Below are 21,065 nucleotides of genomic sequence, written 5' to 3'. Positions count from 1 at the left end.
TGCGTCACAGAACTGTTCTTCCAAAGAGCAGTGCGTGACGCATCTGTCGAAAGGTAAGAGAGAAAAGCTAACATTAATCTACCCATTCCTGTGTTTTTCTATGAGTTTACAGGGTCTAAACAAGCCAGATTCAACATGGCATCACATTCCAAGGCAGCAAATAAGGTATCAAGATGCGCAAAAGGATCAAAATCAAAGTTCAGAAATAGAGGGGTCGCGCAGTTTTGAACAGATGCGCCACTGTTTTCATACCACCCCCGAGCGACCTGAAAACGTCACTTTCTATTTTGATTTTTGATGGAAAGTGATCTTATCATGAAAAGTGGTGACAAAACATTTTATTAGATACGATGCCTATAAATCGGTCTTATAAAACATTTTTGAGTCGCCACCCATTATTTCGGCAATGGGACCGTTTCCAATAAAAAGTGACTCCATTTTAAACCCAATTTTATTTAAGGCCAAATTATTTAAAAGACTGGTCAGGCGCACCAATGCAATTCTGGGTAAGGGAATTAGGTACGCTGGCCCGTTGGAAGCCGACGCCCGGAAAAATCGGCCTCTTTTAACCTACCATTTCTAATTTATTTTAATTAGAAAAGCCAAATTATTTATTTATTTAAAACCCAACCCAATTGGATCGGACCGAGTTCTTACATGAAAAATTAATTAATCGTCCCAATCAAATCCAATCATCACATCCATAATCATTCAAACCAAAGCAGTCAAATCAAATAAATAAAAGACCCGCTCTTGCCTTCTAGTTCAAGGCGGGCTACAAACCGAACCTAAAAAAAAATACATTCTACCCGATTCAAAATCAAACCCAAAAACCCACAAACCAAAATCATGCATAATTACATTTTAATATTCAAAACTTAATTAAATTGCAATCTGTTCATAATTGGTCATTTCGGACTTATTGGAAAAATTAAATTTTATTTTGTACAAAATTTATTACTTTTTTAAAAAAAACAAAAATTAGTTCTGGAATCATAGAACAGTCGCGTCACGCATCCAATAGTTGCGTGACGGAACTGTAAAAAAATTGTTTCTGAGATCAACTGCGTCACGCAACTAGTAGTTTCGTGCCTAACAGTTCATAATCTGGAAAATAGAATACTGGGCATGAAAATGAAATTTTGGACATGAACAGTTCCGTGACGCATCTGTCAGATCCGTTACGGATCTAGTAGTTACGTGACGCAACTGATCTGGGTAAAGAAATAACATTTTGGACATGAACAGCTCCGTCACGCATCTACCAGATCCGTTACGGATCCACTGGCTGCGTGACGCAGTTGCTCTGGTCCGAGTTCTATTTTAAATTATTCGTTTAGATCGTTCTTTTATTTAAATCTACTTTAAGAGAATCGAAAATGACCACGGATGAACAAAATACAGTTTAATTAAGATTAAACTACTAAAACAATGATGAAATAAATAATAAATAAATAAAAACACAAAAAGTGTAAAGAAATTACCTAATCCTCAGATTGAGGATTGTGAATGGCTTAAATGCCTTAACGAATGATGGTTAAGGCGCTCCAGAAGCTTTGTCAACAAGGATTTAAACACTCGTTCCTTTTCTCTCTTGATTTTTCTCTTTTTTTGATTTTTGTTTTCACGCTAATTGATATCTAATGGCTATTTTTCTTCAAAGGAACTCAAAAGAGTCTCTGGAGAAAAACCTAGCCGAAAATGTGTTTTTTAGATGCCCCAAAAACCTTTTTTTCCTTTTTTCCCCCCTTTTCGCAACTGAGAAAAAGATGAATTTATAGAAGTAGGGCAACAGAGGATAGCTGCGTCACGCAACTCTCGGCTGCGTGACGAGCTCGATAGCTGTGTGACACAGTTGTCTTTCTAGACCACAGCCATGTGTGGCATGTCGTCATATTGGTGACGTCATACAAATCAGAGCTGCGTGACGCAGCTGACGGTGCCGTCACGCAACTGATAGCTGCGTGCGCAACTCTGACGCCACCAGACACTTAAAATCGATTTAATTTAAATCTTGGATTAAAAGACTTCTAGATAGCATTAACCTTTCATTCTGTATCCTCGTATCCTCATCGAATCAGGCGAGGGCATAAAGACACGCGTCAACAGTCACGTAACTGTTCACAAGAGAACAGCCGCGTCACGCAACAGTTCACAAGAGAATAGCTGCGTCACGCAACTGTTCATAAGAGAACAGCTACGTCACGCAACTCTCTCCTGCGTGACGCCACTGTCGACGAACAAACAGCATAAAGACCGCAAATATGCGTTCAAAAAATCACCCAGAATAGCACAAAAAGTAAGAAATTCAAGCGTAATTCACTTACCTCACTCTGGAAACCGCGCATCGCATCGGTATTATGTCGAATCGAAAAATCGGAGCCCGGTGCCGGAAGAAATTGAAGAGGCCGTGTATCGGATGTAAGGGCGTTACGGCTCACAGGAATCCGATCGCCCTCGAAGACAGGGATATCCGGGATCACACCTAGGATCTCCATCTCAGGAGTGTAGGCAGAAGCAGGAATCTCGGGAATTTGGGGCATGGTTGTTAAGAGTTCAAAGAGTTTGGAAGTTTAAAATTTTAAAAGTAAAAAAGAATGAAAAGTAAAAGGTTATTTATAAAGGAAAAGGGTTAATGGGCCCAAGCCCACCAAGAACCCATCAAAGCTCAAGTCGGCTTATTTAGGCAATTTGGAGTCAGTGTGCGGCTCGTATACTTCAATAATTCCGTCTACTCGCCACACAGGGGGCAAAATCATGAAATACCCTCAAGTAAGTTTTTCTTTCAACACCGCATCAGGAAAAGTATACCTGAAAATTTGGGACTAGAAAAATTTAGCAATTTTTGCTAAAATTTAAAAATTTTTGCAATGGATAGAAAATAAAGTTTTCAAGGTTTGCTTAAAAGATAATATTTTTGGTCTCGAGATGCAATTCCGGACTGGGGGCAAAAATAAAATCTTTTGCCCTGATGCAAAAATTTCAAATTTCAAAGTTTATGATTATTAATGCATGGGGGCATGTGATGCTCCAACATCTAACAAAGGCGAGATCTGTTTGTACACAGAAATTGCTCTTTTATCTTAAAAATATTTTCAGTCCAACCGGTGATGGTTTCTCAAAGCCGTTTGGTCCCACCAAGCAGTGATGGTGTATTGCGAAGCTGTTGGATCCTTTTCTTGATTAGTGATGGTGTATTGCAAAGCTGATCAAGACAATCTCTATACCAAACCCTCCAAAGCCGATCAAACTGAGCTGAAGAGGTGGACAACAAAGCCGATCAAACTGAGCTTTGGAATCCTTAATCGAGTTAGTGATGGTTTTTCGAAGCTGACTCAAATCCTGATTACTAATGGTGTATTGCGAAGCTGATAAGGACAATGTCAACCAAAATCCTTCAAGCCAATCAAATCGAGCTTCGGAGGTGTCTTCAAAGCCAATCAGACCGAGCTTTGGAGATGATTACAGATCCGACTAGAGCCAACAAAGCAGATCAGACTGAGCTTTGGACGTGACCAGATGATCAAGACAACCAAAATCCTTTAGGCCGATCAGACCAAGCCTCGGAGGTGTCTTCAAAGCCAATCAGACTGAGCTTTGGAGATGATTATAGATCCAACTGGAGCCAACAAAGTAGATCAGACTGAGCTTTGGACGTGACCAGATGATCAAGACAACCAAAATCCTTCAGGCGGATCAGACCGAGCCTCGGAGGTGACTTCAAAGCCAATCAGACTGAGCTTTGGAGTTGATTACAGATCCGACTGGAGCCAACAAAGCCGATCAGATTGAGCTTTGGATGTGACCAAATGATCAAGACAACTACTTCATTCAACCCAAGATTGAAGGCGCGTCAGTGGACCACTTTAACATTAATTGTTTACACGATTAATGATAAAGTGGGGGGGCAAACTATTGACGCATGTCTTTATGCCTCCGCCTGATCCGATGAGGATACGAGGATATAGAATGAAAAGTTAATGCTATCTAGAAGTCTTTTAATCCAAGGATTTAAATTAAATCGATTTTAAGTGACGGCACCGTCAGCTGCGTCATGCAGCTATCAGTTGCGTGACGGCACCGTCAGCTGCGTCACGCAGCTCCGATTTGTATGACGACACCAATATGACGACATGCCACACGTGGCTATGGTCCAAAAAGACAGCTGCGTCACGCAGCTATCGGGTCCGTCACGCGGCAGAGAGTTGCGTGACGCAGCTATCCTCTGTTGCCCTACTTCTATAAATTCATCTTTTTCTCAGTTGCGAATAAGGTTTTTTTGGGGCGTTTAAAAAACACATTTTTCGACTACGTCTTTCTCCAGAGACTCTTTTAAGTTCCTTTGAAGAAAAATAGCCATTAGATATCAATTAGGGTGAAAACAAAAATCATAAAAAGAGAAAAATCAAGAGAGAAAAAGGAGTGAGTGTTTAAATCCTTGTTGACAAAGCTTCTGGAGCGCCTTAACCATCATTTGTTAAGGCATTTAAGCCATTCACAATCCTCAATCTGAGGATTAGGTAATTTCTTTACACTTTTTGTATTTTTATTTATTTATTATTTATTTTGTTATTGTTTTAGTAGTTTAATCTTAGTTAAACTGTATTTTTTTCATCTGTGGTCATTTTCGATCCTTTTAAAGCATATTTAATTAAAAGAACGATCTAAACAAATCATTTAAAACAGAGCTCGGACCAGAGCAGCCGCATCACGCAGCCAGTGGATCCATAATGGATCTGGCAGATGCGTGACGGAGCCATTCATGTCCAAAATGTTATTTCTTTACCCAGTCAGTTGCGTCACGCAACTACTGATCAGTAACGGATCTGGCAGATGCGTGACGGAACTGTTCATGTCCAAAATTTTATTTTCATGCTCAGTATTCTATTTTCCAGATTAGGAACAGTTAGGTAACGGAACTACTAACTGCGTGATGCAACTGTTCTATTTTTAGTAGTTTCGTCACGTGACTATTGGATCCGTCACGCGACTGTTCTTCCAAAGAACAGCTGTGTGACGCTACTGTTCGAGGATTCCAGAAATAATTTTTTTAAAAAAAATAATAAATTTTGTACAAAATAAATTTTAATTTCTCCAATAAATCTGAAGATGACCAATTATGAACAGATTGCAATTTAATTAAGTTTAGAATACTAAAATGTAATTATGCATGATTTTGGTTTGATGGTTTTTGGGTTTGATTTTGAATTGGGTAGAATGTATTTTTAGGTTTGGTTTGTAGCCCGCCTTGAACCATAAGGCAAGAGCGGGTCTTTTATTTATTTGGTTTAATTGCTTTGGTTTGAATGGTTTGAATGATTTTAAATGCAATAATTGGATTTGATTGGGACGATTAATTAATTTTCCATATAAGAACTCGGTCTGATTCATTTGGGTTGGGTTTAAGTAAATTAATAATTTGGCTTTTCTAACTAAAAATAAATTAGAAATCGTAGGTTAAAAGAGGCCGGTTTTTCCGAGCATCGGCTTCCAACGGACTGACGTACCCAATTCCCTTACCCAGAAATTGCATTGGTGCGCCTGACCAGTCTTTTTAATAATTTGGCCTTAAATAAAATTGGGTTTAAAATGGAGTCACTTTTTATAAAATTGGAAACGGTCCCATTGCCGAAATAATGGGTGGCGACTCAAAAAAATGTTTTATAAGACTAATTTATCGGCATCGTATCCAATAAAATGTTTTGTCACCACTTTTCATAATAAAATCACTTTCCATCAAAAATCAAAATAAGAGAGACATTTTTGGGTCGCTCGGGGGCGGTACGAAAACAGAGGTGAGCTCGAAGGTAGATGAAAAAGGAAGCTAAGAAGAAGATTTCAAGCTTTTTGAGTGAAGGTTTGATATCTCTTTTAGTTTAATAAATTTTCTTGCTTGAGAACTTGTGTAATGTGTTGATAATGCGAAGAGATGTTGTTGAATGTTGAGTAAGAGGACTGGAAATGGTGAGAAAGCATGAGATGAAATCAATAAATGAAGTAGATATTGATTTTATGCTGAAACAGGTTTGTTGGATAACTGACCAGTAACTTCACCTTGATTTTGACCCTGTGTAATGATGGAATTAGGAAGTGGTATAGAAGAGTTATTTGTTCCTCTATTTTTTAGCGGTCCGTGGATTTTTGAATCACCTAAATCAGATTTATAAATTGAGAGATATGACCAAAATAGTACAACCTGTGCAGGCTGGAAACACAACTCGCGCTCGCGAATTTCATGTCGCGCTCGTGATTTGTGCCTGTAACTCTCTGACTCTCTTGTGTTCTTCTCGTGCTCGCAAATTTTAATGTTGCGCTCGCAACTTGTGTTTTGATGCCTTTTGGACCTCTTTTTCTATGAAATTGTATTCCTTTGCTCAAATTGTATTCCTACAATCATTTTAAAACAAAAAGACAACACGAGAAAATGTATAAAAATAAAATGCAATCATGCAAATGATATGAAACTAACATAACACAAGTTGCCCGCTTTACGAGGCTATCAGCATATAGGTAAACACTATGGTTTATGAATTTATGAAGCAGTTAATATGCTTTTATGTTATACTATTGGCATACCGATAATATGCTCCATTGAGATTAGGTGGAAACCACGTAGATAAGGCGATGTCACGACATAGGATAGCAGATCTGCGCCCTATACAGTTTGGTACTTCGGCTACAGGCTATTGAGTGGATATGATTATATATGGGCCATAGCAACCCAGTCATACAGTATTTATCTAGTTTCATACAGTTCCTCTTATCACTTGGGTTTCACTATAACCTTATGGAGCCATACAGTTATATTGACTAAATTGCATAAGTCATACAGCATAATGAACAGCAAGTACGATAATAGAGGTATCATGATATGTGTGCTTACATGTTTATTTATACATGTGTGTGTGCTTACATGTTTCTTTATATGTTGAGATATCCACTGAGTTTTATTTGCTCAGCGAGTTACCTATTTAAGTCGTAGGTTTTGGGACTGGACCGTAGAGAGTCATCTTACAACTACTACAGTTCATCTTTGGAAGACCCAGTCTTCAGGGTAGCTACTCATTTTGATATTTTGGTTTTGTTTATCCTTATCATGGCATGTACAGGGCACTGTGAACCCCTACCCCAAATATCAAGCATACAAATGCATATGACTAAGGGCAGAAATGCACGTGAATGTATGAGTCGCCACCTTGTTTAATTATTTTAGGGTAAACTAGGAAAAAACCCTAAGTTGACTCCAATTTTAATTAACCTAATTACTAGATTAATTATCCCAATGTTTAAGGCACGATCTATGAACCCGAGATGAATCCCGAGACCATGTCATGCTGATGAACTAACCGATGAATGAAATGCTTTGCAGGGTGAATGAAGTAATTGGACCAATTGAAATGTTTATGTGATTTTGACTTGCCGCTCAGGGTTAAATCCCGAACGTGCCTACGTACTTCCGTTTAAATGGAAGATCAAAGTCAATGTAGTTCGATAGGCCTTTTTTAAAGGGCTTTGAATGGGTATGCTTTATGCATGAGTGTGTGTATGCTTCGTGCATTTTGTTTAGGCATTTTGCCAAAAATTGATTGATTTGATTTAGGCATTTGTTGCCAAAAGTGTTGATTTAAGGCTTTTTTAGCCAAAAAGATTGATTTAGGCAATTGTTTGCCAAAAGTTGATGTGATTTAGGCGATTGTCGCCAAAATTGATTGATTTTAAGGCTTTTAGCCAAAATGAGTTGATTTAGGCAATTAGTTTGCCAAAAGTGTTTGATTGGGCGATTGTTGCCAAAATTGGTTGGTTTTAATGCTTTTAGCCAAAAGATTGATTAATTAAAGGCTTTTGCCAAGACTTTGATTTAAGCGATTTGTCGCTAAAAATGATTAATCTACTTATAGGCAATTTGTTTGCCAAAAGGGATCAATTGATTTGCAATGTAGGCAATTTATTGCCAAGAAAAACGTGTTTTATTAAGGCCTTTTAGCCACAATTATTGATTAATTGGACTTAAGACGAACTGTTCGAAATAAAGGCGATTATACCATAGTCATTAATTGACTAGGCTTTAGCCAATATTGTCGGATTTAGGCTTTTAATACCACGATTATTAATTAACCGGGCACTTAAGCTTAATCATATTTAAATAAGGCAATTTTATTTGCAAAATTAATGACGTGAATGCATTTATGCAGTTGTAGAATTAGGAGTAGAAGAGAAATATGCATGAAGTGCTAAAATTAAATAGGCAGAGTTTCGTTTATGTACCTGATTTAATCGACGGCCGCTTCTTAGCTTCAGTTTGAAAATCCCAAATTAAGCTCCTCGTTTAGGGAATATTGATTAATTTAATTTTAATTTAAGTGACCAAGTATCACAACAATAAAATAATAAAAGCCTATGCTAAATGCAGAAAAGCATTAAAGAATCGCAAGGAGCGTAGGGGAGAAGGAGCGTCCGTCAACACAGACTGAGTGAGTAAAAACGGAGTGTCGGGGCTGTATTTATAGGCAAAATTCGGACTGAAGGGCGGCAGCTGCCGCCGGGGACGGCGGCCACTGCCGCCGTGGAGGGCGGCCGCTGCCGCCGTATCCTGTCCATTCGCCAGTTTTTTTCGTTCCGATGGCTTTTTCGGGAGTTCCGGACCTCCAAAAAATATTCCGAGACCAGTTCCACGATCCTCGCGACGTCCCGGACGTTTTAAGTACCATATTGGCATACTTCCGGTAAATTTCCAAAATGACCTCCGGTTCGGCCGGACGGTTTGCAGTCCGGGAAAACTGGCTTTTTGAGCCTCAAAATTTGAGTATTCACAGACACACAGTTGGGCCCATTTCATTTTGAAAATTAGTATAATGTCTAGTAAATATTTAAGTACATATCTATATTTTCCTAATGTAGAAAGTAACAGCATGATATTATATTCAGCATACATTATGATATCAGCATGACATGACATAGAGTCAACCAGATTGTAGCGTCTCGGCTCATTTCATTCGGGTTAACGGGTGGACCGGGAAGGGATATTACAGAAGAACTGATTCCAGGTATACGAAATGAGGTATATTACTATCAATCACTACATCTTGGTATCCATTTTTCATTCTTGTTTTATTTATATAAAAAATTAGAGTTTGAAATTTTAATTATGATTATGCAACGGATAATTGAACATTTCTGGAGTTTTAGGTTTCAGCCGTTTCAGTTCAAAGTTCTGTTATATGGATGCTTATTGATTTTACTGGTTTTGATCAGCTATACCCTATGGTATCATCCTTTAATTCGCCGGTCTTTTTTTCATTGGAACGTGCTGCAGCTCCTTATTTTGGAATAAAAGTATGTTTATGTAGCTTGTATACTTTGATATTCTGTGTAATTTGTATTTCTTAATCTTTGAGTATGGATGTTCTTTCTTCTTCTTCTAAGAATAGGCCTATGGAGTTCACATGAATGGCTTTGTTGAAAGGGATGGGAAGAAATTTCTATGGATAGCAAAGAGAAGTGAAGCGAAACCCACTTATCCAGGGATGCTTGATCATCTTGTTGCTGGGGGAAATGTTTGTAACTACCTATCAATTTTACTTTCTCATATCTATATTCTACTTTTGAATTTTTGAAGGATATTGTCTCTTAACTCTTCTGGAGGTTTTCTTTAAATGTTTATGGTCTTTTTGATGTCTTAACGTTCTTTGAAAGACAGTCATTTCTTAATCAAGCAATGAAGCATGCTTAGTTATTTTAGTGAGATTAAGATAAAAGGCTCCCAAAATTCAAATTTACAGCATATTATCTAATAATTAATAGTTTATGATTAGAAAGCTCAAAGTACTAAAATTACAAAGCTTTTGTGGAACCATGAGATCTTAAAGTTGAAGTGAGCTTTCAGCATGTAATGCCTGTGTTAAGCCTCATGAAGTTTAGAAGTGAGAAGAATTCTTTGTTACTATATATTGGAGGGCCATATATTGGATGGAAACTGGATGAAACAGTCTGATTTAGACCGCTCTCTTGCCTTTTAATATAAAAAGATTAATTTTAAGACTGCCCTATATATTTCTCCCTTTATTTCTAAGACTCTTACATATTATTTCCATTACGGCAATGTGTGAACCCCTCCCCCAAAAATAGGCATATAATGAATATGACTAAGGGCAGAAATGCACGTGAATGTGTGAGTCGCCACCTTGTTTAATTATTTTAGGGTAAACTAGGAAAAAACCCTAAGTTGACTCCAATTTTAATTAACCTACTTACTAGATTAATTATCCCAATGTTTAAGGCATAGTTTGCGAACCCGAGGTGGATCCCGAGACCATGTTATGTTGATGAACTAACCAATGAATGAATGCTTTGCAAGGTAAATGATGTAATTGGACCAATGAAATGTTTAAGTGATTTCGACTTGCCGCTCGGGGTTAAATCCCAAACGTGCCTACGTACTTCCGTTTGAATGGAAGATCAAAGTCGATGTAGTTCGATAGGTGTGAATACTCAAATTTTGAGGCTCAAAGAGCCAGTTTTCCCGGACTGCAAACAGTTCGGCTGGACCAGAGGCCATTTTGGAAATTTACCGGAGGTATGCCAATATGGTACTTAAAACGTCCGGGACGTCGCAAGGATCGTGGAACTGGTTCCGGAATATTTTTTGGAGGTCCGGAACTCCCGAAAAAGCCTCCGGAACGTAAAACTAGAAAGTGTGTCTGCCGCTGCGGCGCCGGCGGTAGCCCAGCCGGACACGGCAGCCCAGCCGTTGGCTTCCGACGGCTCAGGCCGCCGGGCTCCGGCGGCCCAGCCGCCGGGCTCAGGCGGGCCAGCCGCCGAAACAGTCCGATTTTGCCTATAAATTGGCCCCAAGGCCCTCAGTTTTACTCACTCAGTCTGTGTTGAGAGACGCTCCTTCTCCCCTACGCTCCTTGCGTTTTCTTTTACTGCTTTTCTGCATTTTTAATTTAGCTTTTATTGCTTTCTTATTTTGTTATTTGGTCACTAAAATTAAATTAATTAATATTCCCTTAACGAGGAGCTTAACCTGGAGTTAAGAAGTGGCCGTCGATTAAATCAGGTACATGAACTAAACTCTGCCTATTTAATTTTAGCATTTCATGCATTCTTCTCTTCTACCCCTAATAATTCTATAACTGCATAAATGCATTCATGACATCTTTAGGCAAATAAACTGCCTCAAATAAATAAGTTTAGGCTAAATGCCCGGTTAATAAATAATCGTGGTATTAAAGCCTAAATCCGACAATATTGGCTTAAAATACCTAGTTAATTAATAGCTATGGTATAATCGCCTTTATTTCGAACAAATCTGGCTTAAGTCCAATTAATCAATAATTGTGGCAAAAAAGCTTTAATTAAACACGTTTTCTTGGCAATAAATTGTCTACATTATAAATCAATTAATCACTTTTGGCAAACAAATCGCTTAAATCACAATTTTGAGGCTAAAAGCCTTCAATTAATCACTTCTGGCAAATAAATTGCCTTAAATCAACCAATTTTGGCGACAATCGCCCAATCATCAATTTTTTGGCAATAAATTGCCTAAATCAATGTTTTGGCTTTAAAGTCTTCAAATACATCAAATTTTGGCGACAATCGCCTAAATCACATTAACTTTTGGCAATAAGTTGCCTAAATCAACACTTTTGGCTAAAAGCCTTCAAATCAACACATTTTGGCTAAAATCCTTTAAATAACCAATCTTTTGGCAAACAAAGTGCCTAAATCACAAAACTCTTTGGCTAAAAGCCTTAATCAATTTTGGCAACAATAAGCCCAATCAACATTTTTGGCATCAAATGCCTAAAAATCAATCAAGTCTTTGGCAAAATGCCTAAACAAAATGCACAAAGTATACACACACTCATGCATAAAGCATCCCCATTCAAAGCCCTCTAAACGAGGCCTACCGAACTACGTTGACTTTGATCTTCCATTCAAACGGAAGTACGTAGGCACGTTTGGGATTTAACCCCGAGCGGCAAGTCGAAAATCACATAAGCATTTTTTAATTGGTCCAAATTACATTAATCGCCTTGCAAAGCATTCATTCATAGGTTAGTTCATCAGCATGACATGGTCTCGAGATCCACCTCGGGTTTGCAAACCATACTTTAAACATTGGGATAATTAATCTAGTAATTAGGTTAATTAAAATTGGAGTCAATTGAGGGTTTTTCCTAGTTTACCCTAAAATAATTAAACAAGGTGGCGACTCTCACACACTCACGTGCATTTCTGCCCTTAGTCACATGCATTCATTTGCCGTGATATATGGGGTAGGGGTTCACAATAGGCCTTTTTTAAAGGGCTTTGAATGGGTATGCTTAATGCATTGTTGTGTGTATGCTTCGTGCATTTTTTTAGGCATTTTGCTACAGAATTGATTGATTTGATTAAGCGTTTGTTGCCAAAAGTGTTGATTTAAGGCTTTTAGCCAAAAAGATTGACTTAGGCAATTTGTTACCAAAAGTTGATGTGATTTAGGCGATTTGTTTGCCAAAAGTGATTATTTGAAGGCTTTTAGCCAAAATGGGTTGATTTAGGCAATTTGTTTGCCAAAAGTGTTGATTGGGCGATTGGTGCCAAAATTAATTGATTGGGCAATTTATTGCCAAAAATTGATATTCGGGCTTTTTGTCGCCAAAATGGTTGATTGGGCAATTTATTGCCAAAAATTGATGTTTGGGCTTTTTGCTGCCAAAATGGTTGATTTAGGCAATTTGTTTGCCAAGAGTGTTGATTAGGCGTGTCACACCTTACCTTACTGTAAGACATGACATGTCGCCCGTAATATACTTAATAAGCACTTAAGTCTTATAAATGCTTACTAAGTATTCTACAAGGGACTTAATACTGTTGATTCATTCATTTATATCTTGTAGAAAAGTAGATTTAATTATTAAATGTAAAACTCCTTTTGGTTCTTTCATCTGTTATCAAGAAATATCTTTTTTTTTTTTTTCCCGTAATTTACTAAGCATATGAAACATAACTTCCATTAAGCTCAATATGATTTCTTAAACATCAATTATATTAGCAAAAACATAAAATGGTTCCATAACCCATAAGCCCATGGATGGTTTAATTACATACTGAAATCCTTTTCAAACCTTAGATACATAATAGAAATTCATACAATCATAATTTACATGTATCTGCTCAAATATACATAGATGTTCTGTTAATGTTTAATACATCTTACATATTCCAAAAGAAGTCAAATATACAATAGCTACATCAGTAGCATACTATCTACATCAAATAAAAACGATCTTCTCCTAGTTCTTTTTCCTTGCCTTTTCCTGCGATAGCACAAAAGCAACTATCGCTAAGCATTTTGCTTAGTGGTGTACTATTATAAAATAAACACAAATTTATCAAATCAAACTCTTTATATGAAATAATGAATCATAAGTCATAAACCCACCATGTTAAAGGAAATAAGAAAAAAAAATAATACCATTTAAATCATAAATTCATAATGTAGTCTTTACAGCTTTTATAGAATCAATTCCGAGGGCCATCAGTGTCTAATGTGCACATCTAGACCTGCGATCTACAACCTCAATCTGTGATATGATTTCAACAGAAGAGGGAGCAATCTACAACCTCAACATGGAGGGAGAATTTCATATCAATCATATATCATCTAGTGATGGTATCCATGTTCAATCGATCGTAATATCAACTTCAACAAATGAAGTGATATTCGGGGTAATAACCATGTCTATATCAGCTGTAAGACTTTTAAACCATTCCATTCATGTAAAAATATTAAAATCACTGTGGGCAACATTTCATTTCGCAAACACTACTAAAATCATTCAGTCACGGCCACCCCTCATACTACAGGAATCAATTGGCCAACATCCTCCTCTTTCAAGGTATAAGAATCATAAAATTCATTTACATATGTCATTAGGTCATATGCTTTCAAAATAAGCTTTGTTCTTTAAAAACTTATGAAATCATTAATACTTTTTATAATTATGAGTCATAAAGTAAATCCATTGAAAATATTTTGCAAAATCAATATCATTTTGTTTAAATAAAAGTAGGAAAGGCATAGTACACTAACCTGAGCTAGAAGGCTCCCCTAGCCTTTTTCCTCTATCAACCACCCTCCCCTCAACTCCCTTTCTCTCAGAAGCTGTAGCATGAGATTAATACTGATATTAACTTCAACTACACAATATACACATGCACTTCTATAGGAATGCAAATTAAGCATTAGAATGTAGTATCATGCTTTTTCTTTCCTTTTCACTATGCTTGTCCAAGTGTCATATGTCCTTAGTTTAAGCATGAAACACTTCATATCCAAAACTTAACCACATCCTAGAAACATACTACTAACAATTAAAACAATAGAAGTCAATGGCATGCTAAATTCATTCAATGTTTATGAAATGTAGAATTTCAGCATATGAGCAGCTTGCATTCCGTTGCCTATATCTTAATTTCCTCATATTCATTTGCCTGAAATTTTTACAGCATATTCCCAACATCTTAGAGTACTGCCCTGTGAAATTTCATAATTTTTAAAGCTCATTTGCATTTTCAAATGACATAATTATAGAATCTGAATTTCAGTTTTGCTCATGCTGAGCAGCCTGCATTGATTTAATTATAACTCCATTTCCTTTTATCCAATGGCCATTCCCTTTTAACACGACCTACCCAACATCTCAGCCTATCTCCATGTAAAATTTCATCAATTTTAAAGTTCATTTGCTTAGTCAAATAGGTCAATTACAGAAGCTGAAGTTCAGACAGCCGAACTGTAATAGGTCCAACAATGATATGTTTGCTTAAGCATTCTCAACTCACTTCCAGCACAAATTCATGCAATTCAACTCTTCTATTACTTACGTAACATCATAATATAAGATATATCAGAATCCCTAGGTCATGGCATATCAAATACAAACTCAAAATCATCCATCTTGGTGAATTATGCAAATTAAACTTTGAATTCATGCATAACTAGTTTCAATCATCTTAAATCACCTTAAACTCAATTCTAATCACTTCATCTTCACCAAATCAGAATGAACAAGCAAGCACCTCACTTCAAAGTTCATGGAATTCAAAAATTAATCCATAGAAAAGAAGGAGGAAGTGAAGATAACTAACCTTTTCTTAAGAATTACTTGAAAATTCCTTGATTTTCACCTCCTTTTTGCTTGGTTTTTAATCAAAACTCTCCTCCTCTCTTCTTGACCAACTTGGGCTGCAAAAATGGGTGGAAAATGGCGTGGTTATCTCCACCTCTTCATAATAATATATACTAAACATTATTAAAAATTCCTTCCATGTCCTTTAAATGAAACTTGCACTATGATCCTCCCTTTACTTTTCCCTTCATCCTTTGGCACTCTAATCTTTTTAATCACTTCACTTTAGTCCTAGTAGGTATCAACCAAGTGTATTTAATATTCTAAACCCCACTTAAGAAAGGTCATACTGAAATTACCGTTTTTCGGGCTTTTCAGGTAAAATCGTGCTTTACCAAGAAGTCATTCCTCTTTAACTCAGTTTTGATTTCCTTTAATCTTTCAAATTGATTTGTAATCACATTAATTACTATTTAATTAATATTCACATCCTCCATATATAGTGTTTCCCATTATTCTAAGTTTTCCTTTCATACGGATAACCGAATTCATCGAAAAAGCTAGAATAGCAGGAACTATAAAGTTGAGGATATTACAACTCTTCCCTTAAAGAAATTTCATCTCGAAATTTTACCTGTTATAGATCTCTGAATAATTGTGGATGTTGTCTTCTCATATCTTCTTCACGTTCCCAAGTAGCCTCTTCTCTGGAGTGGCTTCTCCATAACACCTTAACTAAGGGAATCTGTTTATTCCGAAGTTGCTTAACTTCCTTAGCTATGATAGCCACTGGTTCTTCATCATATGCGAAGTCTCGATTAACTTCAATTGATTCTAAAGGCAATATATGTGAAGGGTCCGATCTATATCTCCAAAGCATAGAAACATGGAAAACATTATGAATCTTCTCGAGTTCTGGTGGTAAGGCTAACCTATATGCCAATGGACCAATCCTCTCAAGTATTTCATAAGGTCCTATGAAGCGAGGACTCAATTTTCCCTTTCTACCAAATCTCATAACACGTTTCCAAGGGGAAACCTTAAGGAATACTTTATCACCCACATTATACTCTATATCTCTTCTCTTTAGATCCACATATGACTTTTGTCTATCTGCAGCTGCTTTCAATCTTTCTTTAATTACTTTAATCTTTTCTTCTACTTGTTGAATAATTTCAGGACCTAGCAATTGCCTTTCACCAACTTCATCCCAACATAGGGGTGTCCTACATTTTCTACCATATAAAGCTTCATATGGAGGCATTCCGATACTGGTCTGGTAACTGTTATTATAAGCAAATTCCATCAAAGGCAAATATTTATCCCAGCTACCTTCAAACTCAAGAACACAAGCTCGAAGCATATCCTCCAATATTTGAATAATCCTCTCAGATTGACCATCTGTCTGAGGATGGAATGCAGTACTAAAATTCAATCTAGTGCCCAGGGCTTTCTGTAAGCTAACCCAAAATCTAGATGTGAATTTTGGATCTCTATCGGAAACAATGGATACTAGCACTCCATGTAGCTTAATTATTTCACCAATATATATTTCTGCCAATTTCTCTAAACTATAGTCTGATCTGACAGGTAGGAAATGAGCACTCTTCGTCAATCTATCCACAATAACCCAAACTGCATCATGTTTCCTTTGAGTCAGTGGAAGTCCCATTAAAAAATCCATAGTCACTCTTTCCCATTTCCATTCTGGAATCTGAAGTGGATGATGTAATCCTGCTGGTACTTGATGTTCTGCCTTGACTTGTTGACAAGTTAGACATTTAGCTACAAAGTCAGCAATATCTTTCTTCATACTAGTCCACCAATAGTTCCTCTTCAAATCCCTATACATCTTGGTCCCGCCTGGATGCATAGCAAATGGAGACTCATGTGCTTCCTTCAAGATGAGATGTCTCAAATCTAAATCTGAAGGAACATATAACCGGTCCCGAAATCGTAATAACCCATCTTTACTGACAGAAAATTCTGGTTGTTTACCATCTTGTGTCTCTGAAAGAATCTTTTGATATTCATCATCAGTCAATATTGCTGCTCTAATCTGATCAACCAGTAGAGGCTTAACCTGAAGATTAACTAACACCCAATTGTCAAAAATCGTCTCAAACTTCACATTAATAGACCGTAGATCATGGACTAGAGATAACTCTGTAGTCCTCAGGCTAGCAATAGTCTTACGGCTCAGTGCATCTGCTACTACATTAGCTTTCCCTGGCTGATAATCGTAATACAGTCATAATCTTTTATCAACTCAAGCCATCTTCTCTGTCTCAAATTCAACTCCCTTTGAGTACCCAGATACTTCAAACTTTTATGATCGGTGAAGATATAGCATTTCTCACCATACATAAAATGTCTCCATATCTTCAATGCAAATACAATGGATGCAAGTTCCAAATCATGCGTGGGATAATTCTTCTCATGTGGTTTAAGTTGGCATGATGCATAAGCAATAACAACCTAATCCATTATGAGAAGCATCACTATAAATAGTAAACTCTTTACCTGGAATAGGTAAAGTCAAAACTGGAGCTTCAGTCAAACACTTCTTCAACTTATCAAAGCTCTCCTGACATTTATCTGTCCATTCAAATCTAACATTCTTTCGCAATAGTTTAGTTAAGGGCAAAGCAATGATAGAAAATCCCTTAACAAACCTGCGATAATAGACAGCCAAACCCAAGAAACTACGAATCTCGGAAACATTCTTTGGTGGCTTCCAACTGGAAATAGCCTCAATCTTACTAGGATCCACTGCAATACCCTCTGCAGATACAATATGACCAAGAAAAGCAACTTGTGCTAACCAGAATTCACATTTAGAAAACTTAGCATAAAGTTGTTTTTCTCAAAGAGTTTGAAAAATAATTCTTAGGTGATTATCGTGCTCTTCTATATCTTTGGAATATATCAGAATGTCATCAATAAAAACCACAACAAATTGGTCAAGGTAAGGTCTGAAGATCGTGTTCATCAAACCCATGAATGCTGCTGGAGCATTAGTTAATCCGAATGGCATAACTAGAAACTCATAATGGCCATAGCGAGTCCTGAATGCCGTCTTAGGAATACTCTGCTCTTTAACTCTGAGTTGATGATACCCCGATCTCAAATCTATCTTCGAGAATACAGAAGCACCCTTAAGCTGATCAAAGAGATCATCAATCATTGGCAAAGGATACTTATTCTTGACTGTGACCTTATTCAACTGGCGGTAATCGATGCACAACCGTAAACTGCCATCTTTCTTCTTTACAAATAGCACTGGAGCTCCCTATGGTGACACACTAGGGCGAATAAACCCTTTATCAAGCAACTCCTGTAATTGTGCTTTCAATTCTTTTAATTCAGCAGGAGCCATCCTGTAAGGAGTAATGGAGATCGGTTGAGTCCCTGTCATAACCTCAATCTCAAATTCAACTGCCCTTACTGGAGGCAATCCTGGTAACTCTTCTGGAAAAACATCTGGAAAGTCACACACAGTAGGAATGTCTTTAAGATTAGGAGTACCTACCCTTGTGTCAACAATGTGAGCTAGGTATGCCTCACACCCATGACGGATCAATTTCTGAGCTAAAGCTGCAGTGATCATAGATGAAGGAAGCCTTTGTCTCTCACCCTGTGTCACCACATCTACATATTCTGGCAGTTTAAATATAATCTTCTTAAGATCACAATCAACCACTGCCTGATATTTTTTTAACCAATCCATACCCAAAATAACATCAAAATCTCTGAAGGGCATCTCAACTAAATCAGAAAGGAATATATGACCTTGGATCATGAGTGGGCAATCATGATATAATCTATTAACAATAACCTCCTGCCCTAAAGGACTCGATACAAGCACATCATAACCCAATCTCAAACAAGGAACAGATGCATAACAAGAAATCCCAGCACTAATATAAGAGTGAGATGATCCAGGATCAAACAACACATAAACATCATGATTAAATAAAGAAAACATACCAGCCACTACATCAGCTGAATCAGCATCCTGCCTCTGCCTCATAGCATAAACTCTAGCTGGCCCACCAATAGGCTCTAGTTGATTCACTGTCCACTGACTACCCGACATGCTACCTCTACCTCTGCCCCTACCTCTGCCTGCAGACTGAGAAGATCCATAACTAGTAGCTGGTCTTTGAATAGATCCCTCTGTGGCTGCATATGCCGTAGTCGTTCTCGGTTTAGGGCAATCCCTCACAAAGTGTCCAACCTCACCACAGTTAAAACATGCTCCTGTGGTCAACTTACACACTCCTCCATGATATCTACCACAATGAACACAACTACGAGTAACTGGAGGAGCTCGTGGAGGTGGCAATGGTGATCTGAACTGCCTCTGGCTCTGTGGCCTCACACTGCTAGATCTAGGAGGAAATGGACCAAATAATCTCCTCTTCTTGCTACTAGAGCTACTAGCCCCTGGGAAAGTCCTCCTGACACTCTTCTCCTTCTCTGTAGCCTTTTCTTGCTCAACCTTCTCCTGATTCAGAGCTTGTGATACCAGTGCAGAAAAATTCTCATGTTCAAAGCCGATCACATGACTCTTAATACTAGGCTTCAATCCCTGTTCAAATCTCTTGCACCTGTCCCTGCCTATAACTAACATACTCCCAGCATAATAGCTCAATCGAGTAAACTCCCTCTCATACTCAGCTACAGTCCTCTGATCTTGTCTGAGCTGCAGAAACTCCTCTATCCTAGCATCCACATAGGTAGATGGAACATACTTTTTCTTGAACTCCCTCAGGAAGTCTGCCCAAGTCAGAACTGGTGGCTGCACTTTGCTCCTAGGAACTGTCTTCCACCACTCATATGCATCTTCCTGAAGTAAAGAGACTGCATAATCGTACTTCTGAGCATCATCACACTGGAGCTTTAAGAAAACCCTATCAATCCTCTCTAGCCACTGCTCAGCTACCATCGGGTCAGTGGTGCCTGAAAACTCTGTGGCCCCATACTTAACCAACTTATCATACTGTCTAACTGGCTGCTGCTGCTGCTGTAAGTTACCTATCATTTGTCTTAATAACGCAGCCATCTGCTGGGCTATAGGGTCAGCAGGTGGCGCAACAGGAACATCAGAACCCTCGGGAGCATCACCAATCTCTTCCTGCCTCGCCTCAGACTGCTCCTCAGGAGGTTTAAAATTATCTCCCTGACCAACACCCTCCATACTATCTATCAACAACAAAACGCTCTCTGTATACTATCACAGAAAAACATTCATCTTATTAGAATATTGTATGATGTAGTTATCCAACAATTAACAGTCATGTCATATTTGAGCAGATTACATTTCACATTTATATTCAGCAAAAATATGATCCAATATGCAATTAAAACCGCTCTGATACCAAAATAAACATGTCACACCTTACCTTACTGTAAGACATGGCATGTCGCCCGTAATATACTTAATAAGCACTTAAGTCTTATAAATGCTTACTAAGTATACTACAAGGGACTTAATACTGTTGATTCATTCATTTATATCTTGTAGAAAAGTAGATTTAATTATTAAATGTAAAACTCCTTTTGGTTCTTTCATCTGTTATCAAGAAATGTCTTTTTTTTTTTCCCCCCGTAATTTACTAAACATATGAAACATAACTTCCATTAAGCTCAATATGATTTCTTAAACATCAATTATATTAGCAAAAACATAAAATGGTTCCATAACCCATAAGCCCATGGATGGTTTAATTACATACTGAAATCCTTTTCAAACCTTAGATACATAATAGAAATTCATACAATCATAATTTACATGTATCTGCTCAAATATACATAGATGTTCTGTTAATGTTTAATACATCATACATATTCCAAAAGAAGTAAAATATACAATAGCTACATCAGTAGCATACTATCTACATCAAATAAAAACGATCTTCTCCTAGTTCTTTTTCC

The 21,065-nt window shown here is 37.5% G+C and overlaps 1 protein-coding gene across 1 annotated transcript; it reads right to left on the bottom strand.

The window, feature by feature from the left end:
- Window positions 1-18,417: 18,417 nt before the first annotated feature.
- On the bottom strand, window positions 18,418-20,328 carry LOC149499061 (uncharacterized). Its single transcript, XM_089721810.1, has one exon. It carries the CDS (start codon window positions 20,326-20,328, stop codon window positions 18,418-18,420), a length of 1,911 nt encoding a protein of 636 aa, XP_089577936.1.
- Between the last annotated feature and the right edge of the window lie 737 nt (window positions 20,329-21,065).

The sequence above is a fragment of the Jatropha curcas genome, chromosome 1 (assembly GCF_041381405.1).
Source record: "Jatropha curcas cultivar XTBG-Jc1 chromosome 1, XTBG_Jcur_1.0, whole genome shotgun sequence".
Taxonomy (NCBI): domain Eukaryota; kingdom Viridiplantae; phylum Streptophyta; class Magnoliopsida; order Malpighiales; family Euphorbiaceae; genus Jatropha; species Jatropha curcas.
This window is presented reverse-complemented; position numbering and strand designations above follow the sequence as displayed.